Genomic DNA, 20,958 nt, shown 5'->3' with positions numbered 1-20,958 from the left:
GAAAGCAGGAAAGCGGAAGGAGAACGGGAAGCCAGGCAATCCTATCGGAGTGCACTTTCATTTGAGTCTATTTACTTTCTTCTGAGATCCCAATTTTTAAGGTTTCTTCAAAGACCTGATATTAAGATGAGATTTTACAAAATGTGTTTTATATGAAACTTCTACACACACAGAAAAAGAGCCTCCCACAGACTCAGCAGTAGGCCTACCATGCTACTTTAAGAATTATATACATCAAATATGCCAGGAGTAAAAGGAAAATAATTTCCAAACTGACCTGGATATGGAAGTTCTCGAGTCAAACTTTCATAGCAGATGGAATGATTTGGACTGACACTTATACCCACTCTGTGCCAATGTGAAAATGATAACCAGTGACAAAGAGGCAATGATAACTTTGGAAACTGAGAATCTACGAGAGCTAGGGTTTTATTTTTTAACTACTGAAATTAGAAGTATCTTTTTATGCTGAAAGGAGATTTTAAAAATATGGTGCCTCAGACGTAGACTAGTACTTTCCAACAACACTTATGAATTCTACAATTAATCCAGTAATTCATTTTATTGATAGTGTACAGTTAAGATGCTAAATGATCTGAACATATATATTACTTCTCTTACATTATATGTTTTGCACACATTATAATTAAGCAAAGTTAAAATCATACACATAATTAAGGAAAGCAGTGTTAAAATAAATGAAATGAAATTGTTCTCGGTATTCAGTTTAATCTCCGTAAAAGACAATTACATATTTTTACAGATGGTAGGGCTTTCAGACATGGAGCCCATAAGTATATTAACGTAGCCTGAAATTGGTGTTTGAGTCCTTTGACTCGGAACAGAATTAGCTCTTTTCTTCACAGAGTGTTTATCATAAACAGAGGTCTCTTCTTCCAAATAAAATAGTATTTAAACAGCAGAACTGTTACGCTTCTAAAAACATACAGAAGAATGAACCTCTATTTAGAATTCACCAAGAACCATCCAACAGTAAATTGTTAAGCAATATAATTTTTCTTGGAACATTTTTTGCTCTGCTTGGAAGACATTTCATTTTTGAAAATTTGGGAAGACTATATACTTACATACACTTGCATGTAGCAGGCACTTATTAAATATTTCTTGAATTCCTTTTCTCAAGAAGTTATTTCCACCAGAACCACTCTTAATTATTTAAGAAGTTGATGAAGAATCTTAAATCTGAGTTCTTTTCCCCTAATTTTACTCCATTGAGCATATTAAAAATTCATGATAACCCGTCACTCTCATGGGAAAAATTAAGATAAATTGAGCACTCACTGTTTTCCACACAAATATTAGGCACTTTAAATATGTGTATTAACTTCTTTTAAATTTATTTTTTTCAATTAGAGTTAACATATAATATTGTATCAATTTCAGATGTACAACATAATGTTTAGACATTTATATACCTTACGCAGTGATCACTCCGATAACTATAGTACCCATCTGACACGATACTGTGTTTCCCCGAAAATAAGACAGCCAGACCATCAGCTCTAATGCATCTTTTGGAGCAAAAATTAATATAAGACCCGGTCTTATTTTACTGTAAGACCCAGTCTTACATAACATAAGACTGGGTCTTATATTAATTTTTGCTCCAAAAGATGCATTAGGGCTGATGGTCCAGCTAGGTCTTATTTTCGGAGAAACACAGTAGTTATTACAACATTACTGACTACATTCCCTGTACTTTATATCCCTGTGACTATTTTTGTAACTGGCAATTTGTACGTTTTTAATCCTTGTCACAATTTGCACCCTTTAAAACTCAAATAACCCCATGGGTAAGGTATTCTTATGCCCATTCGCATAAAAGGAAACTGAGTCCCTGCATGGAAATTATGTATCTTGCCAAGTTCACAACAATCAGGAAGTGTCAAAGTCAGGATTCAAATCTGGACGTGTCTGATTCTGAAGTCTATATTTTCTCTGCAGTATTATATTGCCTCCTTTACATAGACCCTAACTTTAAACCTATTCTCGTAACTTTACCGAACTATTGAGTCCTTCCTTGTTACTATGGGGTGACTATAGGCATGGTGATCATATTTTCCATAGAAAATGATGACATACAATAACCTGATAAAGAGTTTTAATTCTAGTGTTAGATGAGCTTGAAATTGCTATGCCAATGGTTACTAATTTCTAATAAATATATAGAAAAAAGGAATTTGAATGCGGGTTATCCTACAATATTTGGTAATATAGATGCAATAACACGTTGACACATTTGTATCAATGTATCCATTTTGATGCTAAGAAACTTTTAACATAGCTCCTTGGATGCTGAGATTTGGATACAGGGACAAATTGATAGATCCTTGAATTTGACAAACTACTAAATTTTCAGTTTTTTTGTTTTGTTTTGTTTGTTTACCAAAAAATGCTGAAACTGATTATTTCACCCAGTCCCTGAGCTTCTTACCTCATTGCCAATCCCATCCCAGGATCGGGATAGGGGCTGAAATCTGAATATCACTGAGAACTGGTCTGCCCGTAAATATAAGTACATCATCTCCCCAGTTTCACAGCCCCAGGTGGGTCCAAGTTCTTCTTGGGCTTTCTGCTGGTACCTGCAGAAGCCATTCCATATTCAGCTAACAATTTAGCGCAAAATCCTGTTATGCCTTTTCTGACTTCGTGGTACCCAACCACTGCCTACCACAGGCAACTCCTGGAAAGTGAAGCCCATCTGGTCACTCTACGTTTTTCCAGTAGAAAACACAATCCCCAACCCTATCCAGCCCCAAATTTTGATGAACAAGGTCTATCTCATTACACTCTGGTATTGGTCTCAGGAAGGGGAAGACTCAGCAAGGAAATGGGGTTAAATGCTATCTGACCTGAGAAGCCTCATCAAAACAGGAGTCATATCTATACGCGTATATACAACCTGGCTCTTCTCAAGATGGCAATGAGAACTCTAAGCAGAATACCTGTTTTTCCTCTGTGACTTCATTTGTTTCTCAAATGATCTCGGATTTTCTGATATCTCCCTTAAAATTAAAGTGACTGTGGAGTTGGGGTGGGGTAGGGAACTGAAGTCCTATTCACCTCAGCTTCCGTTTGCTCAGGAAAGCCTCAGTTACATTTCCAACAACTTTCTTGGTACCTTTAGAAATATAAATGTCATATTTAGTAGCCTAAAACTAATTTTAAATGATGGCTTTGGGGAAGAGACTCATATTCCCATAAAGGCTGACTGGTTATAATGGACTTATTTTTTTAAATATATTTTTATTACAGCAAAAGAAACTATTCAATTTTAACTTTATGGCTAATTTTATGAATTAAAACAATTTCATCCTAGCTCTTAAACTAAACGTAACTATTAAAATAACACAGATGTAAATAAAGTATAGAATAAAAGTTTGTCATAGCCAGAAAGGCAGCTAGCAGATTAAGTATGGGTCAAAGAGGCCTATTTTGCATGTTATTAAGTGCTTTTAAAATATATCTTTACTCTAATCAAACCATAGGGAATCAAAATGACTGCATCAGGATGCACCTGTGACAAAACGGCTACACCAAAATGCTTGTACCAAAATAGCTGTATCAACGTGGCCACATAAGTGTACTCTGCTCTGATTTAGGATATATCAACTGTAAATCTAGACCGAAGGGGCGAACTCCTCCACCATATTTCTCTCCCATTCTATGTTGTGTTCTTCTTCTCAGCCTTGATGCATGCCTTGGTGTTTGGAAATGTGACAGCAATCATACAGAGGATGTACTCCAGATGGTCCCTCTATCACACTAGAACTAAGGATCTGAAAGACTTCATACGTGTCCATCACTTGCCCCAGCAGCTCAAGCAGAGGATGCTCGAATATTTCCAAACAACCTGGTCAGTCAACAATGGAATAGATTCAAATGAGGTAATGTTCATTTCTCATGTTGACGGCTTTAGGCAGAAAGCACATATTCTAAGATAAAAAGTGAGGTTCCCCCATGTAAGTCTCAGAAGCGAAGAACACACCTACCGACTTATTTATCTCTTTGTTGGTTCATCGTTCGAGAAACCCAATATTTTTTCTGCTTTGGCTTGTGTTTTCAGGATTCCACTTGGATTGACCAATAATTTACATAACTCATTATTTTGGTTAATCAAGTAGACTTATTTTCATTCTTCTGAACCTTCTTTGAAAGGAACCAATTCTTATGATGACTGAATGGTCAAACCACAATTTTTGAATATTAGATTAATCAAATTAATGTTTGCCTTTAAAACCAACAAAGTAAAAAAAAAAAAGTTTTTCAGCAAAGGTATTTCTGGACTTCCAGAAACACCCCAGACCACCACTATAAAAAGGGTATCATATAAATCAAGCAACCATTCCACCAAATCTCCAACCAAACCAGTAATCAACATTTTTTAAGTGATTATTTGATTTCTCTCTTCATATAATCGTGACACCAGAGGAAACACTGAAAGGTCCACATTCCATATCTTCTGTCTTGAGTAGGAGTCTGTGAGAAGCAAGTCACAATGAGCTGTATGTTTTTATTCTAGAGTCTTATTAATTGATTCTATTTCTCCAGACTTCATTTCGGCTGATTATTCAGTAACACGTAACTGGGGTCACAGTCATTGAAATATCTCTCCAATCTCTTACAGATATTTCCTCTTCTGTACTCGGGTTGGTCAAACAGTGGGAAGAACATCCCTGTTGTCTTGCAAAGTAAATAAATTAGACTAGACTTACCCCAACTTGATTTCCTCTTTCATCTTCTTTGACAGCTTCTGAAAGACTTTCCAGATGAGCTACGTTCTGACATCACTATGCACTTGAACAAGGAAATCTTACAGTTGTCCCTTTTTGAGTGTGCCAGCCGGGGCTGCCTCAGGTCTCTGTCTCTACACATCAAAACCTCTTTCTGTGCTCCCGGGGAGTATCTGCTGCGTCAAGGAGATGCTTTGCAGGCCATCTACTTTGTCTGCTCGGGCTCCATGGAGGTCCTGAAAGACAGCATGGTGCTGGCTATTCTTGGTAGGTCGGAGATGAAAGCTCCATGAAATTTTCCTCTGGAGCATGAGTTAAGGAGATAAAACAGGGGGAAAAACTGCTACAGATTAGGAAAATTATGGATGCAGATGTGGACTCAGAATTTTCTTCATATGGGTTTAATTTGCCAACTATTTTATTTATTATTAGTTGTTGTGCTTCATATTGAGTTTACAGTGTGCTAAGTGTTATATCCAACCTATTGTTTGATTCTTGTTAAAAATCCAGCAGTTTGGGCCAGCCCGTTGGCTCTGGTGGTTAGAGCTCCATGCTCCTAACTCCGGAGGCTGCACGTTTGATTCCTACATGGGCCAGTGGGCTCTCAACCACAAGGTTGCCAGTTCAATTCCTCAACTCCCGCAAGGGATGGTTGGCAGCGTCCCCTGCAACTAAGATTGCACCTTGAGCTGAGCTGCTGCTGAGCTCCCAGATGGCTCAGTTTGTTGGAGCACGTCCTCTCACCCACAGGGTTGTCGGTTCAATTCCTCGAGTCCCGCAAGGGATGGTGGGCTGCGCCCCCTGCAACTAGCAATGGCAACTGGACCTGGAGCTGAGCTGCACCCCCCACAACTAAGACTGAAAGGACAACAACTTGAAGCTAAATGGCACCCTCCATAACTAAGATTGAAAGGACAGCAACTTGACTTGGGGAAAAAAAAATCCAGCAGTTTAACTATTATTCCCATTTTACAAATGAATAAATTGTATCCTAGCTAACTTGCCCCAAATCACACATAGTAGTCTCCCCATATCTGATGAGGATACATTCCAAGACCCCCAGTGGATGCCTGATACTGCATAGTATCAATCCATATATACTGGGGGTGCCAAAAAAGTACATACACATGACTTGTATTCTTTTGTTATCAGTATATATTCCAATTTTAATACAGTTTTTTTCCTTTTTTTAAAATGTGTATACACTTTTTGAGCACCCTCTGTATATATTTCTATTCATGTCTTCCACTCATAAATTTAATGCCTTTTCCATCTTAACTAAGCACTTATCATGCACTGTGGTTTAACTTTTGTACTTTGAGGCGCGACAGCAAAACTAGCATGAATTTCTTTTACCTTTTTTATAATTTCACGGACAGAAGATTAATTCTTAGCAACTTCAGTATATAATTTCTTTCTTTCATTATTAAGTCAAGAACTTTCACTTTTTCACTCAAGGGAAGCACTTTATGGCTTCTCTTTGGCATATCCGAATTGCCGGCATCACTACTCTTGTACTTTGGGGCCATTAGTAAGTGAAATAAGGGTGACCTGAACACAAGCATTGTGATAACTGTGACAATTGATCTGATTACCTAGATGGCTACTAAATAACTAACAGGCAGGGAGCATACACAGGGTGGACACGCTGGACAGAAGGATAATTCACATCTGAGGTGGGACGGGATAAGCTTTCATCATGCTACTCAGACTGGTGCACAATTTAAAGCTTATGAATTGTTTATTTCTGGAATTTTCCATTTATTTTTTTTTTGGACAACACTTGACTGCAGGTAACTGAAACTGCGGAAATCAAAACCTCAAATAAGGGGGGAGTACTGTGGTAAGAAAACAAATACAATTCTTTCTGATTCCTAAGGCCAGATTATGAATCATGATGTATACTGACTCTTGGCAAAATAGCTGGTCAATTTTAAGAAGCCATTTCTGTATTTTTGTGAAAAATCAATTCTCAGAAGAACATGAAAATTAAGTTTTGTCTATACTAAAAATAGTATAGAAATGATTATGCATTAAGAATAAACTCTCATAAAAATCATTACGTTATTCTGTATAATCATTGTTAGCCTGCAATCTCTGGATTCTAGACAGTAAGCTTCAAGACAGGTTATAATTTGGAAGAGAGAAGAAAACTAATACTTATTGAATCCTTAATATGAGCCGGGTGTTTTATGTCCATTATCCAATTTAAATCTTGCAATCCTGTGAGGCTGGTGTGATTTTCCCCAATTAAAGGTGAGGCAATGGAGGCTAGAGAATGGTGAAATCCCCACATGCTTTTTATTGCTTCATGTTGACTTCAGTCTACCACTTACCAGAGAAAAGGTAGGGCTTGCCTTTCAAAATTTTGGCTCAATTCTTGATTCACCCTCTTATGTTTTATTCCTTAATTAAAAAAAAAATATATATATATATATATATATATATATGGAATAGAACTCAAAGAGTTTATTATCAGCTTGGCCATCTCATTATCAGTGTTAGAGTGAAACTCGACATGGGTGTATTTTTTTAAGAGAAAATTTAACACTCTTTCTGCCCACTTCTCAACTTTGTGAAGTTAAAGGCCAGTCATTCTATCATTCTGTGATTCTAAATTAAAAGTGACAATTATTTCTAAATTTGCTTCAGACACTTAACTGTAATCATAAAATACTTTTGCATGTATTCCCTTAGTAGCACTGTAAGTTTTATAGCCTGCCTATTGACACAACTTGCTTTTTAAAAGACATATGTATATATATTTTTCCAGAACCTATGGTTTGATATACATGTAAGCAAAAATAATGCACCATTTTTAAACATATATGTGAGTTTTTTTCCAAAATTGCAGTGGATTTTTTTAATTGGGTAACTAGCAACAATTCAAGAATGGAATATGAAGGCATCATCCATAACATTAAGGTACAATGGGTACAAATTTGATGACTTCTTGTAATAACCATCATTCAAAATACATAATTCAACTGGATTTCCTTATTTCAAAAAAATTCTACTTACAGCTAAAAGATTTAATCCATTGCCTTTTGCTCTGGCCCCAATTTCCTCCATAAATTGTGATTTCCATGGTTAACATTTTCACATCTTTGCTTCTACCATGTATCTATCAAAAGTGATTTAAGTGCAAATTATCACATGGCCATTCTAAACACAAGTATGTGGTATTGGGACTAAACCCAAACAGAGATAATAAATTATTAATATTTTCCCTCTATGGTTAACATTATTTCAGTGGCGATTAACTATTTCACTATCTTATGGTAATATTGTCTTATAGGTGCCAATACAAATCAGTTTTGATAAACTTAGGCACATGGCTTCATATTTGATCTGTAGATATTTAATACATGCTCATTCTGCCAACAAAATGAATTAATATGTAATGTTATAGGAAAGGAGTATCACCAAACAGCTGTCAAACCATAACTTATTCAAACAACTCCATTGTCCAATCAATACATGAAGGCATTTCTTAATCTAAAGCCTGGGGGGGGCTTGGCTCAGAGGCAGGGATTGGTTATGGGGACAGAATTTGTTTGCCTTGTGCATCTTCATTTCATGTCCTGTTAACTATGTTTTCTCACCAATTTCTTCACTGTTGTTTAATTTTAAAAGAAAATGACAAAGCACCGATGATTGTCCTCTTCACAGATGGCATTATCTGCCTAATTATAATTAAACATAAGTTATAGCTCTAACCCGGATGGTTTGCAGATGCATCTCATCAATTTTTCCCCCCAATGTTGGAATAACTGATTAGCAAACATCAATAATAGAATTCAGAAAAATGTAGACTGTAAGGGACCATAGATATTTCTCTTCTTTTAGAAATAAGGATACTGAACTCCAGAGCAAGTAAGAAAGGACTTAGATCTAAGTCCTAAATCTAAAGAATAAGGAATCCACAAGATATTAAAATTAGTGAGGGTGAGAAGCATGTTACTATTTACCAGTGCCTGCTTGCCAGGGCTCAAGTCGAGGCCCTGCATACATGTCAGTACTCCATAAATATTCATTGAATGAAGAAATAAACAGGAAGTTTCCCCTAGGGTGCAAAGTTTGGCAGGATGTTGGTGCTGTTTATATAGCTGGGGTCACTGAGGCTGAAAGAATCATACTACGGTCACCCAACATATGAAAGTATGGTGACCCGAGAATTATTGCAAATGCTAGTTGCTTGGAAGTGTGAATATTCTTCGTGGCGACAGTAAATGCATCATGATACATTTTCCTCGTATACACAGAATTTTAAATTTTGCTGAATTCATTTTACATTTTGCCTCAGTACCCAACTTTGAGTTTTTGAGCAACAATTTAGATTTCTAATAAAATGTGCAAGAAACAAAATTTCCAAGTTTAGCGGTACGGGTGACAACAATGAACCAAACTGGAATTCTTCAGCATCATGTGGCTGTTTCTTCCCTTAGTGTCTATAAATATAGATTTTAGTCTTTTTTTCTTCTGCCTGATAGGTTTAAGCTCAAGGTTTAAATCCAATATTAATTTGAAGATAACACCTAGCTATAATTCAATAATTTTAAAACTCAATTTATCTGCCATAAATACTTATTAATATCTTAGGTATTCATGGTTAATTTAGCAGGTTTCCTTGTACTATCAAATTCAATACACCTTTTATTGAAAGCTGTTACATTCCAGGGACTTTGCTTCCAGAAATGCTGAACACAACAAAAAATAAAAGCTTATCAGTTAAAAATTTAATTGAATAGGGGACTGACATGGGCAATTTGTACTATAACATTGCAAAGATATTATTTGCTTGGTGATTTTTTTTTGGTTGGTCAATTGTTGGTTGTTGGTTCCATATGAAATGGAGCAAAGTGGCCATAAAAGGAGAAAAAAAAAAAGGTAAAGCCCAGGTATGATGCTATTTGAGGACAAAGACACAGAAACTCCTAACCTGTGGCCATGAATCTAATACCACCATCCTCTGTATGCTTGGTCATATCACCTCAGCTTTTAACCTACGTTTGAGAATTGAATGGATTTTCTGTCGTATTTCTTGCATGGATGCTGAATGAATTAATGGCTGTCTAAAATAAATCTGAAGCTGTAATCAGCTTTTTGTTAGCACTTACAGTTATGCTCACCTTCCTGCTAAGTTAAACTGATTCAAATCAATTTAAAAATTTTAAAGATTCAAATAAATTGCCTAATATTATCTAATCAAAAAACTCAAGGAAACAAACTAGTTCCCGGACAGGTGAATTCCAGCCTAAGAATGATTGCAGGCAAAATATCAGACGTGATATAGGCGGTATGGGGCACAGATAAGTTGGATAAAGTATCGTTAGATCCTCTCTCCCCCCAGTGGCACTAATGAAGAGCTGCTTTTTCGATGAAGAAAATGGGGTTTTAACACTGTCACAGAGCACTACAAGTATGACTTGTGCTTTTACTCTTTTATGTAGTAGATTTCGTTGTCCATAACGTCCAATAGTTATCCTGCCTCCCAACTCTGAGAAGAGAGATGGAAGGCTCCTCCTCCCATATCACCTGTTTAGAAATAAAATAGGTGACCTGAGTATGATAGACAGCTGATGGTAATGCTTATATTATTGTCCAAAGTGCTGGAATCCAAATTATAAATACACTTCTTGATGGTCTTACCTTAGACTCACAGAGCCTTTCTGCACGCAGACAAAGCTGAGCCATTATTGCTGCCCTTCAACTGTTAACATGACTATGACAAAAATATCAAATGGTTTGGCTAAATTCACTTACCGAATCCTGTGTGGGACCTGTCTGGAGCCCATCCATGGTCTATGCTTCCTAACTCCAGGTCTCCTAGCCTTTATCTTCTACCTAGACCAGTATTCTCGACTGAGAGCAGTTTTACCCACCAGGGGACATTTGGTAATGTCTGAAGATACTTTGGTTCTCACCACTGGGGATAGAGGGTGTGAGCTGCTGCTAAACATTCTGCTATTTACAGAATAGCCCCTCTCCCCACAACAAAAAATTATCAGGCTGAGGTTGAGAAATCCTGCACCAGATAAAGGTTCCACTTGTCTTTTCAGTGTAATCTCTGAGAAATGAAGACTGTAAGTCAAATGAAGTTACTGGTCCAAAGCTTGTTTTTCTTTAAAGTGACATGTCTCTTTTTTCACTGTTTCAAGGGAAAGGGGATTTAATTGGAGCAAATCTATCAATTAAGGACCAAGTGATCAAGACCAACGCAGATGTGAAGGCTTTAACCTACTGTGATCTCCAGTGTATCATCCTCAAAGGACTCTTTGAAGTGCTAGACCTTTACCCAGAATATGCTCACAAGTTTGTGGAAGACATTCAGCATGACCTCACATACAACCTTCGGGAAGGTCATGAGAGTGATGTAAGTCTCACTTCTAATTAATTCTGAGACCTAATAACACGGGGCCTGGAGATAAAGGCACATGTCATGACCTCACTCTAAAAAGTCTCTGCATGTATAAGGTATGACTATTCAGCCACTAGTTGAGCAGTGAAATAATTAGCCATAATAGAAGTCAACATTGAAGCTTGTTATCAACATTCTGGGAAAGTATTCTTTATGAATACTTTAACCCAGTGTTTTTCTTGTTTATGTTCATGTGCTTATAACTAGGATCAATTTCAGTGATATAATATTTAGCTAAAAATGTATGATTTCTCCAGTATTTAAAGATTTCCAGATAGAGTATAAGGTTCAGAGTTTGCTGTGTTTGTAATTGTTCACTACTCCACATGCTCAACATGAATTTTGCTTAAGAATAACCTTTTGTTAACCAGTACCCAAAAGTCTATCATAAAATGACTAAATATGCATAAAAAGATTCAAGCCAAAGATTGCCACACTGAAAGCATAATGAGCATTTTATGAAATTATATATTTGTTACAAGTTTCAGTTTATACAAACAGCTTTCCCGTCAAAACATGTACTATACTGCATCCTGAGATTAAGCTGATCATGAACATGACTTCATTAGATGTGTCAGAGGGACAAATGATTTAATAGGAATGATTGTTGAAAGGCAAGCCAGAGCATGCATAGCATTCTGTAACAACAAAAGCCTGGATTTGCTGTCTTGAGCTTTGGCCCAGATATTTACTCAATTTCTTTCCTAAGGGTTTAAGAAGCTATTGTTTTGACTAACCCATATTGTGCAGATATTTTGTTAGGCACTAATACAGAGGGTGCCAAAAAAGTGTACACACATTTTAAGAAAGGAAAAAACTGTGTTAAAATTGTAATACTCGATATATACTGATAACAAAAGATGAATGCAAGTTGTGCATGTTTTTGGCACCCCCGGAATTTTCCACTTTGAAAGATAGAGCAAGAATCCAAATTGTGTATTACTTCATCTTGGTTGAGGATATCAAGTGTCAGCCAATACACAGATGGTATCCCATTCCGAAGTTCAAGATTACTGGTTTTGAATGTGTGCTTCCTCTACTGATGATAAGAAACAGCAAAGGAGGCATCACTATTTATTGGGAATCTATTTGTGCTAAGCACTCTGCCTGTATAGAGCATCTCGTTTAGTGCTTAAAATTTGTTTTTAAGGTTAAGTGTCAATCAGTTTTTATGGAACAGAAAACAGATGCAGAATGCTTAATAACTTGTCTGTGATCACAGAAATCTGTAGGTGGCAGGGACAGTGTGTGAGCACAGGTATCTGTCAGTTTTAAATCTGTACACTTTCTATTAGTTATGTTGTCTTTTCTTCTTGAAGACACTTTTCATGCCTTCCCGTTCAATAGATCAAAATTTAAAACTACAGGTACCTTTTGTGCTTTCCATGACAGCCTAATATGACAACTATTTTTGAAGACTGGAGGTGAGCTAGGGGGTAGAAGCAACCAACAGAGGAAGAAAAAATGAAAGAAGAGAGAAATAGTCAACATTCATTGGCACAGACAAACGGAAAATACTGGATCTCAGCCCCTACTTCCTTTTTATTTGATTACTTTTGAAGGATCCTTATGTTTGATCAAATTTTTTATTATTTTCTTTTTTATTTGCTAAAACAGTAATCATGGTGATTTCAAAACTTCAATGTCTGAATTGCTTGTAGGACTATTTTCATTATCTGTTATTCCTCCTGGTATTTTTTTGTTTGTTTATTTGTTTTTCGGTTTTTGGGTTTGTTTTTTTCTTGTTTTTTTTTTTTTGGTCATTTGGTCCCTTTTTGGGGCAATGTCATAATTTTGTTTTTAACTGCTGATGTTGCTCATGAAAGACTGTTTATGTCATTTTCCTCCAAAAAGGATACGGTTTTGTTTTGGCAGGCAGATAGAGTACCAGAAAGTCACTTTCATTCTGTCCATTTCTCCTCTTACCCTGTTTCCTCGAAAATAAGACCTAGCCAGACAATCAGCTCTAATGCGTCTTTTGGAGTAAAAATTAATAGAAGAACTGGTCTTATATCATATTATATCATCTTATATTATATTATCTGAGACTAGGTATTAGATTAGATTAGATTAGACCCGGTATTATATTATAATATTATAGTAAAATAAGACCAAGTCTTATATTAATTATTGCTCCAAAAAACGCATTAGAGTTGATTGTCTGGCTAGGTCTTATTTTCGGGGAAACACAGTAGGTTTGTTAGGCTGATCTATTTCAGTTTTGCCCTTACGCTGGAGGTGTGGCCCTCACTCCTAAAACAGTTTTCCACCATCTCAGCGAAAAGGCTTGGATGTTTCCCAAGGCCCCCCGATTTGGCAGGGCGTGAACTTCAGCCCCCATCTCCTTTCGGCATCGCTGAAAACTCTGCTCCCCATTTAGCCTCCCAGTTGCTGTTTTCTTCTGAGTTTCTTGGAGCACTGCCCTGTGCAAGCTCAAGTTCAGAGCTGGACAGTGCCTCAAGGGCCACATTCATGCAGTTACCGCCTCTCCGGGATTTTATTCCTCAAACCCCAGGAGGTTTGGTACACCTGAACTTCGCCCTTCGTCTCCTTCACCAGTAAGTTTGCTCTTTTCTAGTCTACACTATTCCGCCTCACATTGAAAGAGCCAATTCCCTCAGGAAAACAGCTGAATAAATGCGGTGCTCACCTTGGTGTCTTTCCCCTTCTCAGGGGTCACAGCCCTCCAAGCCTTACTGAGTGGCTTGCTCTCCAGTGCTTGCAGTCATTTTATGTATTTCGTCCAGCTTTGTAATTCTTTTTTACTGGAATGTTCGTTCAGTATCAGTTATTTCATGATGGCTGGAACCAAAAGTACTGCTTCTTTTCAGAGGGTTCCCTGGGAGCCAAATTTTTAAGGGCAAATAGAACTGGAGCTTGTCTCTGAAACCTGTATTGTTTCGTATTTCCTAATCCTTCATCATTTGAAACTTCTGTGCACATATATATCTAAGATACTGGGATGCTCTGTCTCCTGAAGGCTGGATAAATTTGGACCACCCTTCCCCATAATTCCATGCCCTGGGGAGAAATTCTTGTGTTGTTTCTAACATACTGTGACTTTCAGGGGAGCTTATATTCTGATGATAACCTGTAGTTATGGATTCCTACTCTATGCTCTACAACTCTGCTCTGGTGTCAGACCAATGTAGAACCCAGCTCTTTCCCTTAAGTTCCATGCGCACACAAACAAAAATATCCAATCACACAGGATTTGGGGTTGGTTCAAGCCTTTGTGGAAGGTTGGTCAGTACATTGTAGAAGGACTAACATTTGCATAATAGAAATGCAAACAATATAAATGTAAGTTGTCTATATATCCTTGTTCTTAAAAATCAGGAGACCACTCTGCCACATTGTTCAGCCCCTTATTACTCCTCTCTCCTCTCTCCTCCCCTCTCTTTTATGTTCTCCCTTCATCCTCAAATTCCTCATTATTTCTGATACATATCAGCTAGACTATCTCTGTTTGGTTGTCTTGTGTCTTTCTAATTTTGCCTTCTAGAAGTCACCTTTGACCCCAAGTAGCTTATAAACTATCAGGTAACATAGAGAATTACCAGAACATCTGGGTAAAGAGAAGAGTAATACTCAACCCATTTTGAAATACAAACTAGAAAAGCATTTTAAGAAACAGTCAAAAGTAAAATATGCATGTAGCAGTGAACTATGACTCGTAGAACTATAATAAATTGCATAACTTTAGAATGACAGATCCTCCAATTCTCATAGGAAAATTAATTAAAATGCATAAAATATTTTCTAAGTTTGTGAAAAAGACTACTTAGCACTGTTTTGACCTCATGCTAATTGGGCATTTTATGCACCCAGTGTATTTTCTATATTTGCCCCTATTTATGTCTCCCAAGTGGCCCAAAAGTGACATAGATTAATTTAGTTATTTCTCTCTATGCAAACTGGGAGAAATGTGCTTCACTGCTTCTCACGGTAAACCCTATAAAATTGATTATAGGACAAACTCATCTGTTGATGGTTGTGAAATTTAGTTTATCTTAACATAAAAATTTTGAATTTGTGATAAGCAAATAAAATAATTGAAGAGTATCTAGAATATCTGTTTTCAAATATTAATAATGCTAATATACTGAAGATCAGATATTGATATGGCTACGTATAAACATCTTACGTGGTTTATACATGGTAGATACTGAGTTGGTGGAGTAGCTATGGAGCAATGAATGGCAATGGCTGTTGAAAAAAGATGGTAACTTTTCCAGTTTTACCTTACTGAGGGGTTTCTATAATAAATGATGAAATCTATTACATTTTAAGTATGTTGACTACCTCATTTTCCCTTCAATTTTCCATTATTGTCATATAATCTGATTAGCATTAAAAAATTAAGTCTCCTCCTTCAGTCTCTCCCTACCTCTTTAGTAAAAGGAGGGGTATTTCTTCTGTGGACTAAGGGTCAGTGGCCTCTAGGTGAAGGTCTTTGAACTCCCATCTCCAATAGCATAAGAGGTTACAGCGAAATTCAGAAAAAGTCCCTGAAGCAGAGTCAAGGGGTCCCTTGAGGACAACTCACTTTCAGCAGCTTTTCTCCACTTTTGACATTTGTGATGGCACTTGAGTAGTTTACGATGCTGACGCATAGCTGCTAGAAACCTCAATATTCATCAAAATATTCCAATCCCACCACCACCACCAACACACACACTCTCTCTATACCAAGCACGGTGCTTAAATAGTGTAGTTAAAACGTTGAATACTTCAGTCTTGACATATAAGTGAAACAAATACATATAAATACAATTAATTGCCGAAGCTCCAGAGTGGTCATATGCATTAGTTAACACATATATAAATAAATATAATTGGAAGTAAAAGTTCTATACTAACAGAAGAGTCAACTTGCCATAATCAGCCCTTGGGAGGGGAGTGAGGGGAGTGTGTGTGTGTGTGTGTGTGTGTGTGTGTGTGTGTGTGGTCGGTGCTGAAACATATCTCTCTGACCATGACAAATGAGAAATGATATAATGGTTCTCCCTGCCTCTATTCTTTTTTTTTCCCACCTCTCCTGCCCCCCCTCCCACCCTCTGGTAACCACTAAACTATTGTCTATTCTTATTCCCTTATCGCCCTCTTTCCTCAAGGCTATAGGAACAATCTTTCCAAGTCATTCTGTTGCTTAAAATATTTCAATAGATCCCCATGGACTGCTGAAATCCAGACTTCTTACCATCACTTTCCAGATCCTGTGCATTCCAACCCCTGCCTGCCTTTCAAACTCATCTTATGCCATCTTATGTCCAGCATTACACTGCAGCAAACTGGCCTGCTTTCTCTTCCTTGCTGTGCCAGGTTCCTGCCTGCCTCTCATACTTCGGGCCTTTGCATTGGGATTCTTTCTTCCTGCAACGCTATTCCTCTGTCCTCACCTGACCACCTGTTCTGGAGTTTACCTCTCCTAGTTATCCTCTGTCACATCTCCTTATTTATCCTTTTTCATAGCATTAGCAAACTCTGAAGTTATTTTAATATGTACATTTTTTTGTTCATGGTCATTTTCTCCTACCAGTGCCTAAGTCAGCTCCTAGTGCAGAATCAATTATTTAATATATATACAATGCTTGAATGAATAAATATCAAAAAGTTTACTTGGACCTGGTACCTATGTGAAATTTTGAGCAAATGAATAAAGTCCTGAGGACAGCAGCCTGTATAGCCAGTAAATGGAGTCTAAAATGAAAATTTAAGGGAATTTACAATTGTATTTCTTAGAAGTACCAAAGTCAAAGAGTGTGTCAGTAGTAGAATTTGAAAGAACAGCTAAATTGAAAAACAGCTCTTTTTCACTTACCCAAAGTTCAGACAAGAGGTTGTCAAAAGCCATAGAAGGAATTTAAGCTGAATAATAGAAAAAGAAAAAAAAACTTTTCAATATAGGTAGTGTAATTACTCCAAGTGGTTTGGTATAGTAGGATGTGTTAAGATGAAAAAGGATCTACCTTCAAACCCAAGCTAACATACACATTTCTGTAGAAATAGGTGAACTATTCCAACACTAACACCCCCAGAAAGTAGAGAATCAAATACTGTTAAGCATTAAATCATTCTGAACTGTTATTCACCTCACTTTTATTATCCAGGACATGAGGCTACAAACTTCTGAGGTGAAATGAATTTACATGTGAAAAACTCGAGGGTCTAGTAAAGTTACTTTATATGGTTATAAAATACTTCATCAAAATGTGCCTTTAGTGGTAAACTGTGAGGTATAGGGTCTGTAATACATGTGATAGAATCTGGTCAAGTATTTCATACGTTCTCTAATCAGCGTTAGCCTCAGTGGTATCTGAATGTGAATTTATACGTATTTGCATTTAGATCTGGACCCCACGTCTTTAATATGCAAAAATAAATATTTATTTCCAGTTTTATGTTTCCAAAGTGCAGCCCCTATCTCAAATGCAAATATCATTGGAAAATACATCTAGTTCTTGTGCACTATTGCGCTGCGTCTACTTGCACCTCTTGGCAAATAGAGAATTTCTTGTTAACTAAGCTGTTCTATATCCATGAGTTTCAACTACATGCTTCCTCCTTTAGAAAGAAACAAGCCTGAATAGATCTTTCAAGTGAAGTCTGTGATTTGCCAATATCTCTTGCCTCCTATGTTGCTATATTACAATTGAATTCAAGATGGTGCTGATAAGGGATTTATTTCCAAAGGAGGGACTTGGTTTAAATTTAGTTCCCATTTCAGTCTGAACTAAGATTGGGCTTCTGGGAACCATTTTTCTTGAAAATGATTTACCGAGTAGTAATAATTTTAAAAATCATATCTGACGGCTCAGATGTTTTTTCAAGAGGAGGCTCTCTGCCTCAGGTGTGCATCTGCCAGAACTAGCTTGTGTAATAAGAGAACAGAATTAATTCTATACCTTTCTGAGATCATTGTTCTTAGAAAATTGCCTATTAAGACACTCACATGTCATCTTATCATGTCAGCTTTCCTTCCCATTCTAGGCATTTTTGTATTTTTTTATTAGTTTCAGGTGTACAAAAACAACACAGTGATTAGACATTTATATCCCTCACAAAGTGATACGCCCAATAAGTGTCTTACCCATCTGACACTGTACACAGTCATTACAATATTATTGCCTATGTTCCCTATACTGTACTTTATATCCATCACTATTTATTTAAAATTATAGTTGACATTTGATATTACTTTATATTAATTTCAGGTGCACAGCATATTTTTAAATATTCTCCCTCAGTAAAGCCTGAACATTTTACTTGCACTGGTATTTTTTATGTTCTGAAACTTTTCTCATACTGGTATCTTTCAATGGATTCAGAAGTTGTGGCCAACATGATACCTTGAAGGAAGAGACAGTGCTTCAGTCAGTGTCTCCAGAGCCTAGTATCACATTTGTGCTCATGGTTTTGAGTGAATGGAGATTGCTGTTGAACTTCATGCACTTCTTAACACATCCAATTACTCTGACTACAGCACAATGACCTGCAGTGCCTTCTTCTTAGTGATTGCCTAAGCTTACTGCTTCATTCCTTCCATTATAATCAGTCTCGTTGCCATCTACTTCCCCCTTGAAGATCTCGGAGAGGACTGGACTCCACTGGATTCTAAGTTTACCTTCCCTTCTAACCCTGAAGTTCTGTTTCTCCTGTGTGAGAGTGATGAAGACTTTATTTGCTCAAAAGTTGTAAAACAAAAGAGATTACTCTTACCTCTTCTCAAACTATAGACTGATTCTTTTCTAAATTCTTATTTTAGGACAGAGTTAGTGTGGGGCATTGGCAAAAGGGCCAGCATGATAATCCTGGTAAATCTGGGAGCAATTAGGAATAAGGACATTGACTGCAGGCAATAGAAACCCAACTCAAATAGAGCATTAGAAGCAGAGGAGATTTCTTATGAGGATTCCAAGTATCTTATGGGAATAAATAGAATAGACACACACATACACAATGCATACACACTCACAGGCACATCTGCATCCCAGGAATTCTTATAATCAGATTCTCAAACTCCATTTCCTACTCCATTTTCTCTGCATTTCTTACTTTTCCTTTTCTCTCCATTTTTCTCTTTCTCAGTAGACTTTCCATCTTTCTTTCCTTGTCCGAGTGGCAAGAAATGGCCACAGATAGCAGCTCCTCAATTCAAGGGGGCAGCAGATTAAGCTGAGTCTAGATTATTGTAGAAAGACTGAGTATTCAGCTTAAGTCAAGTGCTCACTGAGGTTTTATCAATGTGTGTGTGTGTGTGTGTGTAGGGGAGAGGGGCTCAAGGATGGATTGAGTAACGTGGTGATTTCCATGGCTACCCAGTGAACTGAAGAGTTGAGGTAAGAGACAGGATTCAGAAAATGGGTGGGTGGTCAGAGGTAGTTGCTGGACAAATGTAGCAAAGCTAGGGGTTGTGTGAACTGCAGATAATTGCATCATGTTGGATGTATAATCATATCTCAGCAATACTTTCTTAGGAACAAAATGCCATTTAAATATATATTAATAAAAGTACATAAACTAGAGAACACACAAAGAGCATTAAACCACCCCGAATGGGCCCATGTTTCATCGCCTCTGGATTCTCTCCTGTGTAACCTTTTGTCCATCAAATAACATAAAGCATGCCCTTCAAAGAGATCAGCCACTTTTTGATGACATCTATTTCAACTTGTGTTTGCAAGTTGAACAGTGAGCAGTTAAATCCTTAAACTCCTTGAGGGGAGAGGGAAGTCACTTGAGTTGAGAAAGTCAGAGGATAAAGGACCATCCGCCATCCCCTAAACAAGACAAAAACGTCTTTCTTTCCCTCTTTCCCTGGTTGCTTCCATCCTGCAGGAACAGCAGATGTTGAGCTTTAAATAAGAAGTGTCAAATTTGCATATGCATGCATACACACACACACACACCACAACACAACAGGCAGAGCTCAACTTCTGTGCATTCCCTGAAAATGAAAAATTACCTAGGCTGCTACATCTACCAGGAATCCTCGATCCTGCCCCACTGTTACTTGGGGGGGGACCCAGGGTCCTCCACTCCACACTGCATTCTTGATGGTCATTTAAGCCTTCGAAGTGTGGAGTTTGCTCTCTCTAAGTTCTCCTGCAGACTTGGGTGACAGATCCTGCCCTCATGACAAAGGCTCTATATAAAATGAAGATGATATTGATGCTGCTGATGGTGTAGTAGCTTCTATGAGCCAAACTGTGGGCTAAACACTTTATAAACATTAACTTATTTTAATCTCACAACAACTTGGTGATAAAGTCATGTACGCGATAAAATAACTCGTCAAGAATAAGGAAGGTGAAACACTGGTCTGGAGTCCCTCAGCAAGAAAGCAAGGGAAGTCAGGGAGTACAATTTCAAGCCCAAACCACCTCACTCCAAAACCCAGTTGAAACTTAGTGTAAGTTTATCGAATCCGTCAATACAAAGTTAGAAATTCTCGCTCTGTCCCCTAATCCCGTGAGCAATGAAGCCAGCTATGTTATAAGTTAATGAAGCATTCACAGGAAACGTGTTTCCATGGGAAAATAAGCATCACCTGACAAATATCTAAGTAAAAAATGAACCACAGAACTGTTTGGTAGTTCATCAAGCTGTACACTTTCGATTTGTGCACTTTTCCCCTTGTATATTATACATTAATGAAAAAGTTTTTAAAAATGAACCATAAGAATTCAACGAAGTTACAAGGGGAAAACTCAGTTGTATACATATGAGTTTCTTGAGAATAATAACCATGTTTTATCCATCTTTGAAATCCTTTTTCTA

General features: G+C 37.3%; 1 protein-coding gene across 1 annotated transcript in view; it reads left to right on the top strand.

Annotated features, from left to right (window-relative positions):
- Window positions 1–20,958, top strand: part of KCNH8 (potassium voltage-gated channel subfamily H member 8) — a 323,786-nt gene that overhangs the window by 249,365 nt on the left and 53,463 nt on the right. Inside the window, exons 9-11 of the mRNA XM_019726038.3 lie at window positions 3,709–3,908; window positions 4,772–5,021; window positions 10,916–11,130. Of these exons, the coding sequence (XP_019581597.2) occupies window positions 3,709–3,908; window positions 4,772–5,021; window positions 10,916–11,130 (665 nt within the window). The remainder of the gene's footprint in view (window positions 1–3,708; window positions 3,909–4,771; window positions 5,022–10,915; window positions 11,131–20,958) is intronic.

Source organism: Rhinolophus sinicus, chromosome 5 (assembly GCF_057876585.1).
Source record: "Rhinolophus sinicus isolate RSI-liver-muscle chromosome 5, RSI-T2T, whole genome shotgun sequence".
NCBI lineage: Eukaryota > Metazoa > Chordata > Mammalia > Chiroptera > Rhinolophidae > Rhinolophus > Rhinolophus sinicus.
Note: the sequence above shows the minus strand (reverse complement) of the source record. Positions and strands in the feature narration are given on the sequence as shown.